Source organism: Rhopilema esculentum, chromosome 4, assembly GCF_057945365.1.
Source record: "Rhopilema esculentum isolate cy_ngs chromosome 4, ASM5794536v1, whole genome shotgun sequence".
Taxonomy (NCBI): domain Eukaryota; kingdom Metazoa; phylum Cnidaria; class Scyphozoa; order Rhizostomeae; family Rhizostomatidae; genus Rhopilema; species Rhopilema esculentum.
The window spans coordinates 8,580,724-8,600,363 of NC_142818.1; the positions used below are offsets into that span (position 1 = coordinate 8,580,724).

At 36.8% G+C, this 19,640-nt stretch overlaps 1 protein-coding gene across 2 annotated transcripts; it reads right to left on the reverse strand.

Annotated features, from left to right (window-relative positions):
* Nucleotides 1–254: 254 nt before the first annotated feature.
* LOC148960390 (uncharacterized) lies at nucleotides 255–17,861 on the reverse strand. 2 transcript variants are annotated; one of them, XM_089114263.1, is made up of 18 exons: nucleotides 17,699–17,858; nucleotides 13,353–13,887; nucleotides 12,955–12,999; nucleotides 11,960–12,002; nucleotides 11,584–11,622; nucleotides 10,535–10,591; nucleotides 9,194–9,342; nucleotides 8,597–8,683; nucleotides 7,448–7,690; nucleotides 7,009–7,127; nucleotides 6,210–6,541; nucleotides 5,384–5,481; nucleotides 4,331–4,605; nucleotides 3,899–4,042; nucleotides 3,474–3,630; nucleotides 2,460–2,557; nucleotides 1,936–2,296; nucleotides 256–1,294 (listed from the first exon to the last, which is right to left on the reverse strand). In XM_089114263.1, exons 2-18 carry the CDS (start codon nucleotides 13,866–13,868, stop codon nucleotides 1,058–1,060), a joined length of 3,000 nt encoding a protein of 999 aa, XP_088970389.1. In that variant the 5' UTR covers nucleotides 13,869–13,887; nucleotides 17,699–17,858; the 3' UTR covers nucleotides 256–1,057. The 2 variants fall into 2 exon arrangements, with proteins under 2 accessions (XP_088970387.1, XP_088970389.1); XM_089114261.1 differs by having other exon boundaries at nucleotides 255–1,294; nucleotides 13,353–17,861.
* Between the last annotated feature and the right edge of the window lie 1,779 nt (nucleotides 17,862–19,640).

Genomic DNA, 19,640 nt, shown 5'->3' on the forward strand with positions numbered 1-19,640 from the left:
CAGAAACCCTTTTCACCCCCCCAAAACTATTGGCCAAGTTACGCCCCTGACGAAGATTACTTCTATTCAAACAGATAATTCCTTTTTCTTTATAAAATTTCTTCCAGGCTCCAAAACTAACAAAACGTGTGAAGATCTCGCATTCCCAACAATTTTGCTAATACCTGTGGTGTTTCCATAAAAATCTACCTTTGCGAGTAACTTTGCAACATATTATTATCACTTTATCACGTTGCAAAGTGTATATTATCACTTTGCAACATACTGAATTAGCTTGGACACAGGAAAGAAACATTCACAAATTATTTACTTTTCAAGTTTTTAAATTTTGTTATACATGTACATGTTTCCTGAAAGAGGAATTTCACCTGCACTATACAACAAAAAATAGCTGCAATGTTTATTTTACGATTTGACATTTATCATTTGATACAAGTGATCAATAATTCTTAACAGTTTCGATTTACAAAATGTGGATAACTTATGACAAATGAAACTTTACTCAGTGACGAAAAGGTAAGGCCTGCTTTCAAGATTTTCCTTATATGAGTTTTAATCAGCTTTGGTTGTATGATAAACTGATGAAACTTCATTTATGTATTCAGAAGGTACACTTATTACTCGTGTCTTTGTGCATTTGTGCATAAACGAAAATTTAAAGCAAAAAATTCTGCAAATATTATACCGACATTTTCTCAAACTGAAAAAACATCGAAGAGCTTAAACCACCCTAAAAGGCACTGAAAATATTGACAAATATATTTTTCTGTCATTTCTACATTACTACAAACCCAGAATTTGGCCATGTTACCTCGACCCGAAAAATCTAACACCTGGCAAAAAATGGTGACTAAAAACACTTGCATTTGGCTGACTGCCTGTGTTTTTATCACGACCTTATTCTTGAGATAAAAAGGAATTAGAACACAGGTTTTGCCTGTCAGCAAGAATTTCAAACCCTGTGCAATAATTACGGGTGTCAAATGCTTTTCGCCGGATGCAATCCTTTGAAATGACATGTTTAATAAATGTTTTATGAATCATATTAAATCGTTTATCATTCGATTTTGGCTCGTTTGCGTGCGATAGCATCTTCTATTGCTTTAAGTTCTTTCAACAATTCATCTTTCCTTGCCGATGTCTTACTTAGTGCAGCTTTTGGAGAAGAAGTTGAGCTTTCTTGTTCGGACGCAGGTCTTTTCTGTCCGGCCTGCGGACGCTGATCCGTCGTTTCTTTGCTTGTTGAATTTGTTCTAGACTTGCTGCTTTTTTGTGAACTTGATAAACTTTTCGTCTAAACCGGATCAGAGGTAAATAGTTAAAAGTAAAGTTTACTACACCTGCTAATATGTCTGAAAGATTTGCTTTAGCGATATCGCAAAACACTAAAACAGCCACTGAAAATACTGCGTATAACTTGATAGTTGTAGCAGGCCACAAGATGGATCAATTCTTTGATTAAATATAATTCATAGCGAATTTCAGTGCAAAGTTAAACTTTCAAACAGGGGCGTAGTTAGTGGAGGGGGTGTAGGGGGTGTAGGGGGTGTGACACCCTCAATTTTTCATGAGTTTATCGGTTAACCTTCTGTTAGTCCAAAAAATTCCTGGTTTGTCGGTAAAGTCGTATATCAGAAGCTGAAATTGAACCAAAATTTCTCTTCATTTTTATGTTTTCGTCGGTAAATTTTACTAATGATCACCCTCCACCCCCTAGTCTGGAAGGTCAAGCTACGCCGCTGCTTTCAAAACCCATATCACAGTACTTTGAGAGAAAACATATACTGAGCCAGTAGCCTGTTTGGGATTTTTGACAGCTTTGGGTTTCCATTTTACGCTTGAAAGTTGCACATCCCATGCAACCGAATTTGGGTGGATTCTAACTAACCAAGACTTTTATACTGTGGCTTAAGTAGGTTCCCACTCGCAACCTACCTGATTCAAGACCATCTCAAAGTCTTTCTTTTTCCTCTCGATCTCCTTTTTTCGTGACGTAGATGCATCCGAGTCAGAAGAATCGGAATTATCTCCACTTCCACTTCCTTCTTCTCCTGATTCACTTCCGGACTTTTCGCTCGGAGTTCCACTAGCGCTTCCGCTGTCACTGTCCGAAGCAGCCTCGCTCCCACTTTCAGATTCACTTCCGCTTTCCGATCCCGATTCGCTTTCCGATCCTGAGCCTGCACCGTACTTAGGCGAGCGGAACTCGTCCTCGCTTGCCTCACTGTTGTTTTTAGTTGTCTTTTCATCTTTGGTGTCAGCGGTAGCATCTGCTCGTGGAACTGGTTGCTTTACACTGTAGTAATGAAGAACACATCAAAACACTTTGGTTTATCAAAGTTCAAACAATACATAAACAAAACAATAGCATCATTAACAACCAATAAATCTGCAATCGATACCATTTTACAACATTAGATTAAACAGTTCTGTGCAGATCAACTGAATGAAAATCTCACCTTTCAAGAGGTGTTTTCTTGTCAGCAGGATTCTCCTCTTTCGTGCGGCGCTCCTCGTCACGTTTTCGCTGTCTGTTTGTGTCTGCCAGCCGAGGATCCTGGTAACGAAATACATACAAAGATAAAGGACTTATATTCATTCAGTAGAAAGATTCTCGAGAAGATAGTTCTTCAAATACAGACTGTCAGACTTTCTATTTGATCGTTCTTTACTCCACTGGTCTTCACCCCGCCCCTATTAAGAGTTCCTTTCTAATTCTTAAGCCCTGGCAAAACGACTAAACATTTCACTCAACTTTTGTTTACTGAAGTTGAGCGAAGTTTAGCGAGGGTGACAAAACGTGACTAAACTTTTCACTAAACTTCACTCAACTTTTTTGAACAGCGAGCTAGCTACGACGCTGTTGGGTTGTAGGGGATCTTGCATAGGAATTGGCTTTTGGTTTATTTTGTTGCATGCACAAGCATTAGATAAAAACAAGAATTGGATGAAGCGACGGGGAAAGAAAGCGACGGGGACTTTTTAGCACATTGACAACAAAGTTGACTGTTGAAGAAGACACAGTAGCGTACAACGAGATATTCAGATATCTCATAAAGGCTTGTTGGGTCACGTAGAGACAGGAAAACCAACGAAAACCGACGAAAACCTTTGGATTTCCACAGATAGAGCGCTTGCGCGACCACAACAAATGTTTAATTGGTGGCGAAACGACTAAACATTTGCTAAACAGTACTAAACAAACGACTAAACATTTGCTAAACAATACTAAACAACGCTAAACATTTTTGACCAGGATTAAACATTGCTCAACAACACTCAGCACTACTAAACAACACTAAACAGGGTGGCAAAACGACTAAACTTTTCATTAATTCAATAATTCTACAGTGCAATCGAAAATGTTTTTTTGCATTAGTTCACGAATTTAAAAAAATAGGAACTGTGAATAGGGGCGGGGTAAAGACTAGTGGAAAGAGTATCTTAAAAAAATCAGTAAAAAGGTTTCTAACCCTTTGCTTCGGACTCTGTGTTCGGTATCCGTCCGCCCTCCGTCTGTCAGTTTCCTCTTTCGGGCCTTCACGTGGGTCCCGCCTTCGAGAATGGGACGAGTCACGTGGTGATCTGGAAGGTTGTGGTCTATCGCCGCGATATTTGTCTGATTTTAACCTGTAAAAATATGTTCAGTAAAAAAATCGCATACGATTTTGAAAAGAATATCAACGCTAGATCATGAAGAACTCTCCTTTATGGGTCATGAAGAAATCTACTTTTAAATCAAATACTTGTTGCATTTTATGGTCTTGAAAGACATAGGCGCTCTAAACCAAACGTAATGCAAGGTTTTAGCTTTCATACAATCATTAATATTGTGTAGTACTTTCATTATCAAAGGATTGATTCAAAGTACGTTAGTGAGATGAATTGGCAAACACACCTTGGGCCTTCATCAGGTCTACGGGGCCTGTCATCCCCCCGGTATCCATTTCCAGGGTGCTGACCGAAGCCAATTCGTGGCCAGCTTCCTTCCATCGATGACTGAGCTTGCCAAGCATGTGGAGGTACAGCAGATGGGGGATACCTGGAAACAGAATGAGAAGCATTTTTATTGATCCATCGCAATGAAAAAAGCAAACTATAACCACAGATGCGGTACTAATATACATATGGATATTTCAATGTTCGATTTTAAAACTCTAATCATGTTTTATTCAATATATCATGTTATATGGACCAAATCTCAGCAATTCATCACTGTTAGCGAAACAAACATGGAGCGGAGATAGGTCCGACCAGAGTTACTCGCCGTTATTAAGAGATGTCCCTATATTATTTTTGTGTCGCTGTATTATAACGATATATTTTGCACCTGTCTCTACGATCTCTATCTCTTCGATCATCTTCGGGTCCTCTTCTATGTAGCCTATGTGAGTCTCCATGTCTTTTTCTGATCGGATCTCGATATTCCCTGCCAGACCGAGAGGGTTTGCTTGATGACCTACTCCTGTCATTAGACGAAACAGAGTCTGACTTTGCTGTAATGCTACTAGTTGGAGCAGCTGCAGCTATGCGAGGATCTTTTGGTCCTGTTACAGCTGCATCTTCTTTTGGCTCTTGCCCTGCAGTGGGCTTGGATTCAGCCACCTGCGGATCAAGGGAAAGAAAAAAGGTTTAAAGCGAGTTAGTCAAGGAGATAGAAACATGTTAAATAGCATGCTCATTGAACTGAATCATTATTTCACATGCTCTTTTAACATAAGAAAGGCAATGCTTCTCCCATTAGAAAATTTTGTTGGTCTCTCCAAAAGATACCCTCAACTTTATCACAGGTACTTACAACGAAAGTATGTGGAGGCATGTTGAGGTACCATGCCACTGTGGAGGTTTCCAGGTATCCCCCATCTGCTGTACCTCCACATGCTTCTCCCATTAGAAAATTTTGTTGGTCTCTCCAAAAGATACCCTCAACTTTACCACAGGTACTTACAACGAAAGTGGCACTTGTTTAAATCGTGTTACGAGATAAACCTGTCTTTTTCACTTTTAAGATAAAACCTCTCATTCCTGCCAATGTAAGTTTCTGTCTCTACTACGAAACCATAGCAACCACGACCTCTCAGATGCAGAAGCTGGAATTCTCATTTAAAAATAGTCTTCCATTGCGATAATTTCTGATCTATATGCAATCATGTGAGCCATTTCTTGCGAATTTGTCTCACAGGGTATCTTATTTCTTGCGAAACTGCAACTGGACATCCATAGCCTACAATATTCATGTATTGAAAGACAAGAGCATCAGCAGGCTGCTTTACGGAATAATTAAACGTTCTGTTCAAAACACAACTCTAGGTTCAGTTCCATCTAAAAAGATGATCTACAACTGGTTACAACTTTATCTTACACAGTGAAAATCAACGGTTACCTCTTTCACTGCATCATTTCCTTCTCCAGCATTGGACGATTCTCCTGAATCTGAATCTGAATCGGAGCCAGATTCATCAGATTCTTCACTGTCTGAATCTACAAAAAAGTCACCGTTTTAAAAACGTGATGCAGATGGCAATTGTCTAAATGTCTCTCTGTATTTTTTGACCTTCACATTCACGACCAAATACAACATATAAAATATTTGCGATAATAAAACAATACCTTAAAAACATTTAAAATCACTTTCACAGAATAAGCTGGAAAGAAAAGCCAAAACCTTGAGGAGAAACCTGCTGAAAGCTGAGGAGAAACTATTAGCATAGCACCTTAGTTAACGATTCGCATATTATATTAGTGCGACATTTTAAAAATATCTTATAAAGTTCTATTTCTTAAAGGCATTGAGTCACGATAAATAGACTGGGTATACCCTAAGTGCCAAAATCCGCTGAGTCATGATTTCCATGACTGCGATGCTATTGGTTGACCTTGAACTGGTCACATGAACTCACCTCGTACTGATTGACAAAAAAATTTCCATCAATAGCAAGTTGTCAACAACGGATGCCAATATCACATGAAACAGCAGCGATCACGCCGAAACCAAATGACCCCCTATAGAGAAAGCCTATTTACCATGACTCAATGCCTTGAAGAAATCATGGCTCGTTTCTAATTCTAAAATATCCAGCTTAAAGCGCTTATCAGCTGGGTTAAAAAGGTTTTCATATGTCAAACTCCATTCGTCTTCTACCATGATAAAGAAAAAACAAGACCAGTTCCAATAGCAAAATTTCTACATGGATAGTTGGTAGATTTACCCTCTCCTGATTCGGAGCTTCCGATTGAACTCAAATCATCACCCTTTGTAACAGGAGATCGGATTTCCGGCGATCGATTCTGTGCCGGTTGCCTTCTCATCCACGGATCCACCCATTGTTCAGCGTCCATCTTTGGGGAAACAGCCACTTCAACATTCTGTCCCGTTTCTTCAATAGGTCCCTTTTTAGGTTCCTCTTTGATTTGCTCTGTTTTGACTTTTGCCTGTTCCTTCGGCAGTTCCTCCTGGAAGCCCTTTGGAATCTTCTCTCTGACATCGCTTCGCTTTTCCCGTCTTAAATCTGGCTTGTCACGTTCTCTTTCTCTGCCTCTCCTATTCAAAAAAGAAAATCTTATATCAATCAAAGGAATAAAGTTCATGTTGACTATAAGGAAAGCTGAGCTTATCACCCATTAACCGAGTAATTTAATCACAACCAATTCATAATCATAAATAATTCTAAAAACAATCTGAAAAAGTGCAAAGATATAATACTGAAGTAAATTTCGTCTTCAGAGTATAACATCGGGTAGTTAACGAAAAAGTAAGCTAAAACTAATATCCAGATGTGGGAAGAAAAAATCGCGAGGGGAGGAGTGGTGCATGTGTTCTTGTCATTGAACAATGAGAAACCGGTTGCCCCCAGCCTTATTGAAAATTCTAAGGATCTAAACGTTCAGGGATTGTGGTGTTGATGTAGATAGATTCCAAAATACCTATTGTAAAATGAAGTTAAATGATATCGTGGCCATGACAGTAGGAAATAACGAGTAAAAATTCTTTTAATCTCAAATGCTTACCGTTCATGGGAGGGAGGCGTTCTTTCTCTTCGCATCCTTAAATACCGTTCACGATCCATATCGCGAAATTTGTCTCTGTCTTTTTCATATGATCTACTTCCCCTTTCTCTATCCCCGTCCTAAATAGAACAATGAGAAACCCGTAACAAAAGAGGCCACGAAAGTGGGACCTCAAAGTGGGTTGATATAAAGTACAAAAATTCTAGTAATCAGTAAGTAACAATACAACTTATTGACAAGATTGGGGAACAGAGCCCCCTTGACCTCATTCACTACTGCCCCTGACCTCAAATCTTGGATTGCGAATTCAGTTTACAATCTCAAATCATTAATGTCAACAATTGATTTTGTCTCAGAAACAAAATAAGAAAATGCTTCTACGCAAATATCTCAACACCCTTCATAGCTGTTTATACTGAAACACAATGTCTCTACTTACATAACGCCTAGGCGGCGTCTTTCTGTTTCTACTAAAACGTCTTTCATTTATATCCGGCCTCAGATCCACTGGTCTTGGCCTCGCACCCGCCTGACCATCTCTCTCCGTGGCATGTCTCCATGGTTCCCGTCTGGCAGCAACCGGCCTTTCGCTTTCTGTATCATTCTCCTTTATGCTCAGATTTATACGCTTCTCTTCAAAGTTTTCGTCCTCTTCCTTTCTTTTAATCGAAGTTAACTTTATCTAATGAAACGATCAATTTTGTCATAAACTAACCCTCTTCTACAAGATTTATTCAAGCACTAGCTGGATTCTACGTAATCATTTATTAGACAATATGTCTTATGACAACACAATGAATACCATGCCTGTGTTCAGTTGTATGGGTAAATTTGCATGGGTGTGTAAACAGGTAATGTCGCTCAACTTGCACACATGTTTTACTTTCCATCTATCAATTACTGTTTCTATATAGCATCTGAAAAAAGTTTATGACCACTTAGAAGCTGTAGTTCTTGAGATATGGGTATTTAGAAGCTAAGTAAATCACAAAGTCCTTTTCACTGGGCCGTCTTGATGCCTAATGCTCTATGTGTCTAATTAATTAAAAAAAATCAAAGGCCATATATCCCAGTGTTCTACATATAATTTATCTATTCAATTTGAATTGGCATTGAGCTGTTTCCGAGGACAAAACTGTATGTAGTGATAAAATATGGGAATTCTGTCATGATTAGTTGCCTATATGTGTTGGTAATATGTGTGTAGGGAAGCCAGTTGTTCATTCTCTTTCCCTTAACGTTGATCGTTTCATATAGGATGATTTTATAAAATGCTAGAAAAGGCAGGTTCTCATTTGCTAATAAATTATGGGTTACCTTGTGAAAAAAGAAAATATTGTAAGTTTTTATAAAGATACAGCAAAATTAGAAACAGGGAAATGGAACAAAATTCAAACATAATGATAAACTAGTAAATATAACCAAATTAAACGAGAATATTTACAAAAACAAGACAGAAAAAGCAAAATATTTCGATGATATTAGCACATCAGGCTATGCAGATTTCCGTAGTAGAAATGGCAGATAATATGTTGTAATGAATGAGAAAGGAGTCCCCGACCAGAGCACCTAGAAGAAGTGGACTTGCCTCCTTTGCTTTCTTCAATCCTCGTTCCCAAGCAGTTTCTTTTCTTGGCTGTGATGGTAGCAAGATCTCCAATTCAACAGGAATATGCTTCAAGAAAAAAATATCGTCATTTTTTTCATAAACATCATAGCCTCTCTGCAAAAGGTTACAGATTGGAAGGGTCATAACAAATTGCAAAGCAAAATATGTAAAAAGTCTGAAAACGGTTATAAAAATATCTAGAGCAGCAATTTTACGAGGTAAAAAGAATTGGCTGGTAACAGGGCCCCCAATGAAGGGGGGGGGGGTTGCTGGGCCATGGCCCTCGCTTTTATGCAAAACACTAGAGATTTTATTCAAAATATTTTGTTATGGGTGTTAAATTTTCCCTTGTCCCCCCCGTTTTCAACCTGGGTCGGAGCCCATGGGAAAAGTCTTTAAATAATAACATAGGCTTTGTGATCAAAGGAGTTAAAAAGATGGTCAAGAGAATTGTGTTAAAAGTGGTCAAATGTGGTCAAAAAAGACGATTCACAAGCAGAGTCCCAGGGTTGAAAACGAACTCTTTCTGTCCAAATTATAACGATTTGATTTTTCTACTTTGAAATTTAAACTTACTGCATTATCGCCGAATCCAGTTGGCTGCATAATAGGTATCGGAGGTCCGCGTGGTACCATGTTGTTCAGAGGTCCAAGCTCGCTGGGAGGAGGTGGCTTTCCGAAAGCAGTTGGGTACATTCCAACAGGACGATGCATTACATAATTACCTGAAAATTAAAATGCTCAAATTTTCAGTCGTGGCATACCTATTTTTTGCTAGTTCTGATTTAGACTGAAATATGACTAAGATGATTTTTGGGGAACAATTCATCTTGAACAGAAGGAAGCGTTAGGAAACAGGAGAAAACAAAAGGGAACAGAAGGATCAGAACGAAGATTATTCTGTTTTATATCTTCTGAAACTAATGTAGATTTATACTAATGAGTGGAATATTATAATATGTCTAATATATCCTGTATTTTCCTCTAACTGATCTTTTTTTTCATTCTTCGAATGAAACAAAGTACATCTGTATGTGCCATTTATAGTGGAAACTTGATGCACGTGCATCCTTCGTTATGACTGGCACATTTCAACTGAATTTCTTATGTTAGGTTTTATGATTTCAGAGAAAGGATAATCAGAAATACAAAACAAAAAAGTCGGAAAAAATTGTTAACGCTATATGTTTCAAACGTTAAACCAGCTTTACACCTTTTCTACGTTGAACCCACTCCACGTTAAGCCTTGGCCAAACGATTCAATTTTTCGCTCGATCTTTCTCTCGACATTTGATCTCAAAATCGAGCGAAGTCGAGCATGGGTGGCCAAACGATTCGATCTTTCGCTCGATTTTTCACTCACGCAAACAAAATGAAGGCAAAGAAACACAAATCGGCTGCCGTGTTTATCCTTTGTGCAAATATCCTTTTAAAATCTCTTGACGAACGCGAGCGACATAAGATCCTGTTCGTTCGTTTCATGCAGGAACCGCCATTAAGTACTTATTTCGCTTGAGCAAAATAATATTTTCACGCAAAATTTTGTTTCTTATGATTAATTCCATTCTTAAAATGGAATTCATCACTTAAAAAGGTCCCCTGGACCTCGGGCCCCAGGGTAGTATGCTTCCCTACCCCGCATAAGAGATGATAACTGCACACGCGTTCACTTGATTCACTCAACAAGGTGGCCAAACGATTCGATTTTCATTCTACAACATCTTTTTCACTTGACTTAGAGATCAAACTTCACTCGACATCACTCGACGCCATTCGAATTGCTCGACAAGGTGGCCAAACAACTCGATTTTTCACTCGATTTCTTGTCGAGTAAACGTAAACTTTTCAACGTTAAATCCATTCCTCCCCTCACAATTTCACAAACTTTTTAAGGTAAAAATAGAGAAAACAGCAAACCTTTGTCGTTGATTCCAGGATGCAAAAATCGACATGTTATTCCCCATCTGCAAGTACCTTGAAGAGACGAAAAGTTTATCAATGGCCAACCAAATAATAAACTACTATCAGCCCGCTTTCTGTCATCAACTCTAAATTATACTCAGTTACCCTATGAAACAAATGCATCGCTGAAAAGTAGAAAAATATATATATTATGAAGGAAAATGCTCTCTTATAAATAAAAGTCAATTAAGTATCGTCAATGTCTGGTTCAGGAGGAGCTGAACCATATTTTTATATTGGAACTATTGCCTAAAATATTCTTGCAATTTGATTACAGTCAACAACGGCTCTTACTGTCACATAACACAAATCTGTCCAATAAATATCACAGTAACGAAAATGATGCAGAAACATTTTTGGGGAGGTTAGTGTTGCTAAATAAAATACCTAGCAATCAGAAGTGGAGCAGAAGTATGATCACGAAACTTAATAACATACCTGAAAACGTGCCTTATACTATGCAGTGTTAGTTCTCAAGTAGCGTGTATCGTTTTACGTTGGTTTTTTGTGTGAAGACTATACAACCCAGTAATTTTTGCATACAATAATTGCACTATTTGCTAGGTTTGCAAGACTCTGCATCGTCCAAGAAAGATAAGAAAATGTGCCAGAGGAAGATTGCATCATTCTAAACATACTGGCTTACACAGTCATTGCAGAAGCTACAGGCATATGTCCTCTATTTAGGAATATTGTCACAAAGGCAAAGCATTCTTAGAATTTCTTTGGTTGCATCAAACAAAGTTTATCAGTTCCTAGTTTCCTTCCTCTGAAAAAAGTGTAGTTTTAAAACTACAGCGTAAATTGTCAGACACACATAAATAAACATATCAGGGCTGATATTTGCAAATCTGTGCCAGTTATATGTTTTAATATATACTCTTGCTGTTTGAAGCAATGAACATAAAGAAGGCATGCTAAATTTAGCACAAGTGGATATTTGTCTAACAACAGGGTCTAATCTGAACAATACATATCAACAGCAAGAAATTCAAATTTTTTACCTGCTTCATAGTACTTGCAAAGGACTCTTGGTCTGGGCCCTTAAACAAAAAAGGTACAACATAAGTGAGAGAAATAGTTTGATTGATGTGACAGCAGCCTGAGACTAGAACCATTGCATAAGATTTTCATAGGCTTATGTCCAAAAAGAGATGGCAGGCAGTAAGTAATCAACGAGTGACTAAACCAAATGTCATATAGCTTCAACATAAATATCACCTCCATAAGCTACTGAAAATTTATTCGTCAAAAACCTTTCCTGTGAAAAACTTTTTCTTTGTGTCAAAGAAATTAACAGTGCCTTTCTTGTGACTCTTTTTCTAATAAATGCTTGAATGACACTGTAATATGAAAAAATCAAACAGTTGGCAAAATTACCTTTGTCAAGCTCTTCATCAAGCTGACCCTCTTCCAAGTCATCCTAAAAGAAATCTTTGTATTATAAACAATAACGAAAATTAATAAACAAACAGGAAATAAACCTATACACTAATTTACACATATTTATGTTTATATTTACACAAAGCAGGATTGTTTTTCGCTCCAGATGGTGACGCAACATACAGGACACATTCATATATGTAGCTTGTCTAAATTCGATCAGAAAAAGTTGGGTGAAGGATATTATTTTGGCAAAGTATCATTTGTGATGTGAGTCTATGATTCTGAAACCCCTAAAACAAAAGAAAAATTGACAAACAGGGTGTCCCTATTGAAAAAAGAGATCTTTTGTGACAATAGTATGGGCATGGCCTAAAATATTTTCTTTTGCTCTGCCAGTTGTCACAGACAAACTTTTATCTACACTATTAGAAATTTGATTTTCATTTACATGCATAAGTAAATTGTTTAACTACATGTGCCCTACATGATTGATATTCTGATGACCTAATGTTTACTTCTGCCACAACAGGCACAATAGACCTTTTAACAAACACAAAGATATAACATAATAGTGTGGCTTGTTGTGGCTTGATTCAAACAACATATTAATAGCATTATACAGCAAATTAAGTTGCAAAATGGGAAAGGAAAAACAGCAAAAGGAGACAAAACATTGAAACAAAACCAAAAAGAGTGTTTGGGAAAAGACACAAAGATGGTTATGTCATCTAAAATACACTGCTTAGCTTCAGAATCATCATGGCATCAGTAGTTGAAAGTCAAATTGCAGTTAATGTGAGAGACAGATTTGAAGAAAATTGACTTTTGTCTGAACTGGTAAAGGATTCAATTACAGGGGGTTAAAATCACATAGCAATAAATTTTCATTACATTAAAAATATTCCATCCTATTAGATCTTTAGATAGAAAGATGCTTTTTTACAATACCACCAGTTTTCAACAACACAAACAAGAGACTAGATCCTTACATCATTCACTTCCCCTTCTTCTTTGTCCTGTTTTGTGCTTATAACCTAGCAAAAATATGATAATATGATAACCTTTCTTATACAAAAAAAATTGAATTGAACAAAAAAGAAGGCACAGTATTAAAAAGAGCTAAAATATGTTTCCTTTGTTATGTCACACAATTTCCTCAAACTCAGTTTTAGGCTTTCTTTTGTTCATTTGGCATTTAGGCTTTCTTTTGTTCACTTCTTAGATTTCTAATGTCACCAAAAAAGTTTCAGAGTGGTGGAGATATAAAAGAAGTTATTCTTAGCAGTATTGAAGATGGAAAACATTAAATGAAAGAGCATACTTCAAAAACATGCTTAGTCAGAAAAATGTGTTTCAAAACAACTGGAAAATGGCCACACAAGATTACCTTGTTACCGTCATCATCATCTGAGACAATCTCCCCTTCTTCAGAGCCTTCATCTTCCTTTTCAGCAATACCTTCCTTTTCTTCTACAACTTCTCCATCCTCAAGGCAAGACTGATCTTTATCATGGCGCATTTTTTGTACTTCTTCAGCTACCTCTTCCTCTGGTACTTCTTCTTCATAATCTAACTCTCCTTCTTCTGCATCTCCAATTACCATAGCTTTGCTTAGTTTCTCTGAAGAAACTGCATCTTCAGTACCTTCCTCTTTGGCCTTTTCTACTAACTTATGCTCTGGCTTTCTGTCCTCTGTACTTAGCTCAATTTTACTCTTAACATCAATTGAAATTCTGTCTTTTTGATCTACACTTTCTTGTTCAACTACTGTATTTTCAATAACTGATTCAGATGTTTTTTCAACACCATGGTCAAGTTCCACAGTTTGAATCTTTTCCTCTACATGAGCAATCGTGTCTTCTACACCTTGGTCTTTAATTTCATTTAAAGAAGCTGATTCCATTGCTATCTCCTTTCTCCTTCTTGTATGAGAAAAACAATTTCAATGAGAATCAGTGACATCATAGGCTACTTCTTTCCACCTACCCAGTTAACATTATTTAGGCCTTCACATGAGAATTTTATTAAGGGAAGAGTTAATGTCACACTTGAAATAGGGTTTTAGGTAAATCATTACAGTAGATAATTTTTTCAAGTCAAATAGCTAAATATCTACAGGAAGTTTGTTTAAAAACCAATTGAGTCAATTAGCAACACCTTGACCAAGCTCTGATTTCATTGACATTGATGTAAGGTATCAACATTTTTGTAAACTTGCCAATAAATGTTTGCATATTTTCAAGACTTATTGAGATGTCTTGAATCAATTTGACATTCAATTTTTATACTGTATAGGCAGAACTGCAATGTTTAGTGCATAGAACAGGACACCTTTAAATTGCACCTCTGAAATTTATGCTTGATGGGGTGAGGCACCTGTTCTGATTGGCAACTGTTGTCCGTAATTGCATGAAGCATTGAACTCACGTAATTGCATGAGATGCCAGTATGTTGAGGTTTCATGTGTTGTAATAATATTCTTGCTTCAGCTTTGCCATTTTTAGACTAAAATTGCTAGCAGGCTGCCAAGCAAGTTACGTTAACAGCCTAGTTCCCATCAAGTTGCTTTAGTCCAGCTGTGGGGACAATCCAAAAACTCCTTTATCCTTTAGAGATTATTATTTTTTCAAAGGTTGTTCATGGGTTCAACATGATTTAAAACAGTCTATTCCTATCTCCTATCTAAATAAAAACATTCTATCTCTATTAATTTTTCAAATACTAGTGAGATATGATATTCTTATAGATATAAATATTTACCCCATTTTTAGAAATAATTCATTGTTCCTTTATACCAAACCAAAAAAAATTTTAGCCTCATGACCAGCTAAGCAGGTTGCTTGGTTCCTGGGCTGCCTTCAGCCTCAAAGCCAAACAACTTGGTTGCCTATACTAAAAACAATATGTAGCAAAACCTAAATGTTTAAAGATTTCCCTGAAAAATCTGGTATTTTGGATAAACAGGCTAAAAAATAGGTGGATGAGCATACCATCTTCCCTAAAGATGAAGTAATGGTACATGAAAATCTAGTAAAAATTCAATACTTTGTACAGTAAAAACAACAAGAAAAGCAATGCAATACAACCTAAGAACATTTTTTCTGCCCACATACTATTTGTAAGCCCACAAGAACTTGCAAACCGTTATAAATGTATTGTCTGAAACAAAGAAATTGGCATACAAGAGCCATATGGACTCTTATGACTTGACACTGGCGCTAGTTTTTATAAAACTCACATCTTTAGCAAATAAAGTTTATTCAAGCACGAAAACTTGTTGGAAAATCTGTATGAGCAAAATTTTTAGTGGAGGAAGTATTTAAATTAGCAATATTTTGACAACAAAGATGGTCTCATTGTTTTTTTAGATTTTAAGTTTTTGTATGTGATACTTGCCTAGGCATATGCAGTTTTTGAGACCACGATTGACATTGTACCTCACCAGAATAAAATTGTTACATGTCACAAATTTTTAAAAAGAAAACAAAGTAAGATAGATTCAACTTGTGACTGACAAACTTGTGTCAAATGAGGTTAATCATGTAAATAAAGTACCTTTTTTGGTGGTATTGCTACCATGATAAAGAATCTCTAATTTGCATTTAGTTGAAAATCAGATGTTTGGAACTCATTTAAGGAATTGATTATTATTTGAATTTACCAGGGAATTCTAATGGGCTGGTGAAGGATAGGATCATCATGGTATAACCAAGTGTCACCCCCCTTAAATCAATGCATAAATTATGATTAAGACATAGCCTCCTTCTGGTGGCTAATATGTTCTTTTATTATTCATTCAATATCATCAAGAATCCAGAAAAGACATAATGTGATTCGTCTTTCTTACTTGTTTCATGTGATAGTTAAATAACATTAGGTGAATCCTGGAAAGACCAGGATCCATAGAAAAATCCAGGATCATCAAGAAGGCACCCAGAAGGCAATGTTTTTAGTTCAAGAACTGATTAAGATTAGCAGTGTTCAAAATCAATGCTAAATAAATGAAATGATCAATCTTCAAACATGAGAACAAATAATTTTCAAATTTCTTGATGTCATGTTTTTAAATGTTGTGCCCTTTTCTTTTTTCTCCACCATTGAAAATTGCTTAGTGTACATTGGCTAAATGCCTTCTAAACTGCAAAGATGGGTGATCTATCATGGGCCTAGCTCAAGAATTAACATATCCTGAGTAGACTCTCTTGTGAGACAAATGAGGCTAGCTGTCAAAAACCATTAAATTTGACTCAACCATTTATTCTGCTAACAGGAAACCCATTCCATTGGACACATTTATGAAATGTTACATTGGTGTAACTTGGAGACTTTATTTGAATTAGATATGAGCCACTTAGCCCTATAAACAATTGCAGGCATCTGTAAGGATTCATACATTTGTATGAATTCCCAAATCATCGAAAAAATTTCATGTTTTTGAATTAAAATATAGTGTCTTAAATGACAATTTATAATGATTTGACTTTAACAAGGTTCTTTATCTTCAAAGAAATGAAGAAAAAAAGGAAAAATTATCCAGGGAAATGAAATTCCATCAAATAAAATATGATAAAATATGCAACTTTGATTTAAGGTCTGTCTAGAGATTGCTTTAATCAAATTTTTCACAGCTTTATCCCAAAAAAACATTCCAAATTTTAATTATTTCCAACATTTCCACAACAGAACTGCAATGATTTAGATCGACATTTTTGAAAACAAGCATTAAATTTTTATAACTTTACTTCTAGTTCCTGTTAATAGAGCATTCTGCTCTCATGCAAATAGCCTCTTTGGCTAAAAATGTTGTACAACTATGATAAAAATTACACGATTCCAATTGACAAATTCTTTGGAGCTTTACACTCCCATGCAAATCTGATATTTTGCACTTGCTTTTATCAGGCAATATTGATCAATGTTTGATACTCCTTTCTGCAGGTTATTTTCAGAGATCATTGCAAATTAACTTGAAAAAGGCAAACGTGGGATATTTTCTCCCCAGTCAGTACATTAACCAGAAAATCCTTCTTCATCATTCATCACCTTATTAAAGTACAAATTCTTGATTATTCTCTCAAAATGGTAGGTCATGTAAACTCGTTAGGAGGACAAAAAACAACCAAAAAGTCTGATCACAGTCTTTTCCCCTGCTGTGGCCATCAAGAACACATGGTGCAAATGGAGCTGTCGCAATAAGATTAAGACTTTTTTCCCAACAGAAGCATTCTGCTTTCATGCAAAGACTAACTAAAGTGGCACCCATCTGCTGTTTTCAAACCATCTCGATTCATAGAGCGAACAAAACAGATAATCTATCTCTTGTTCAAGATTACAAATGTTCTTTGGCAGAGAAATGACTTACATAAAATTAAAAAAGCATTCTGCTTTCATGCAAAACTATGCTAAGTGAGTATCTTTCACACAAATTCTTAATCTTCACCAAAGTCGTGAAGATGAACATTACAGCCATTTTCGTGTTGTTGTCAACCTTATTTATTAGAGCAATAAAAGTCCTCAAGCTGTGTTTGTAACTTCAAGCTTGAAAACAAGGTGATTTCAGGCTGAATTTGGCCCATACTATCATAACAGGGCCGAGCGATATTTCTTTTTGCGTACAGCGTTAATTCCGGAATGCATTCCTCAGTTGCAGTCTTGAATGTGCCGCTAGTAGCAAAGGCAACAAAATTGGCCTACAATTCAATAAATCTTGTTCATTTATTTTAGATTTCTTACCTTTGTAATAGCAGCTTTTAATGTATTTCTATCTACAGACCCCTTGGGGGCCTAATGCTAGCTAATTATAACTATATTTCATTATTACTAAGAGAAAAATTGAAATCCGTCTCCTCCACGTTGCATGTTGAAGAATGGAGCTCTGGCTGGTTGCGGTTGTTCTGCTGCAGACAATAGAATGCGCCCTCAAAGCGTTTGGAAATCGCCGTAAATGTGTCACCGTCGGCAACCGGTTACAAGTGAAACCAAAATATTTTTATTCTGACGACCGACATAACCAAAAAAATGAAATCAAATTACCCAAACTTTAACTAGTGATTGTTTCGCTTGTTTAAAACAATTATGCACAACTTGTGTTGCAATGAAAGAATTCATGAACATTTGTTTGACAAGAATCTTGAAGACACAAGGTATTGTACTTTCCGGTAGATATCGATTTGCAAATATTCATTTATGATATGAGCTTGATAACAAAATCAAGTAAGAATTGTGGCCCCCTTGGGGTTTACAACCGTTTCATACCAATCAAGCTCTGTACAAGCTCCAACCAAACAAATATATGTACTACCTCTATACTGGCTTTTTAAAGAAGCTCTTCGGCATTGAAAAAGCCACCAGGCCAACTGAGTTTCAACACCACAAATTTAGTCACTGGCAATCTTTAGTTAAACTTTTTAACTCTTCTGTTGAGAAAAACCAAAAACAACGGTAGCATTAGAGAGAGACTATGACCTCAAAAATAAGTCTTTTTGACTGCAGTGTTGGCATTAGCGTTGAAGATGGTCAATGTTGAGGGGATATTGAGGATAGTGTATCTCTTACCCAATAAGGAAGCAAATATTCAAAAAGCAGTACAACTCAGTCCAAATAACAGGGCACAACCCCCAGAATCTATGCACATGAGTAGAAGAAAATTGAGAAATCTTAAAAACCCTGCTAGACAAAAAACATACCGCCAAGGTACCCATTGCAGAGTGCATGATAGAATATAATTGGATCTGGACGTTACGGAACTGGCATTACATCATCAAGATGTGATCAATTCTACGAATGCCGCATTGAAAGACATGAAACTGACATATTTGGCTATGCCTCTCAACATCAATAAATATGCAGGGCCTCCGACGAAGGGGGGGGCCGGGGGGGCCATGGCCCCCTCACTTTTTTGCAAAACAAAAGAGCTTTTTTGAAAAAACTTTTGTTATGACTGTTACACTTTCTCTTGGCCCCTCCACTTGCCAACCTGCGTCGGAGCCCTTGATATGTATATCCTTATATTATGCAAGCATTGGCTACGGTGCTAGCTGCAGTGCCACACTCGTGAGATGTTAGGAAACTAATGAGTGCCTGCAATAGAGTTGTAAAGTGACAACGCCACAAAAATTTATTTTTAGAATTTTTGAAATTTGTTCCCATAACCTGAAAGAGCATCATGAAATACGTCTTAATCTGCAAAATCAGTTAAATGTGTTATGAATTGGCTGAGATATGAACAGATGAGCACAAGCTCCAGCATAACTTTATGAACTGAGCCAAAACAACAGTAATCCGCTAGCAAACTTCAAATCTTCTATTGGCGATAGCTCACCCGATTTCTGACAAATTTAACTGATTTTGCATAAATGGGAGTATTTCATGGTGTTCTTTTATGTTATGTGGTCAAAATTAGAATATCCTAAAAATAGTTTTTGTGACGTCACACTTGAGAACTTCATATTGTGAAAACATCCACGTAAAGTCAGGGACCGCTCAAAAGGGGGCTTTCCAATAATTTCTACAATGTACTTAAAACCATACAAAATTGCTCTGCTCTTGGTTTTTAACATGTTTAGCCCCCCCCCCCCAAAAAAAGTTTTAGCTCCCTAAATCTGTAATATGATCCGCGGTCCCTGCGTGAAGTAAAATCATCATTATATCATTATCTGTACACCACAAAATTTTT

What these genes read in the sequence shown, in the direction of transcription:
- LOC148960390 (XM_089114261.1), bottom strand. Translation starts at nt 13,868, where the DNA reads ATGGAATCAGCTTCTTTAAATGAAATTAAAGACCAAGGTGTAGAAGAC. An exon ending in CACAGAGTCCGAAGCAAAGG is followed by an intron (nt 2,558 to 3,473) that starts GTTAGAAACCTT and finishes TTTCGTTACCAG; the next exon opens with GATCCTCGGCTGGCAGACAC. An exon ending in AAGAAAACACCTCTTGAAAG is followed by an intron (nt 2,297 to 2,459) that starts GTGAGATTTTCA and finishes TCATTACTACAG; the next exon opens with TGTAAAGCAACCAGTTCCAC.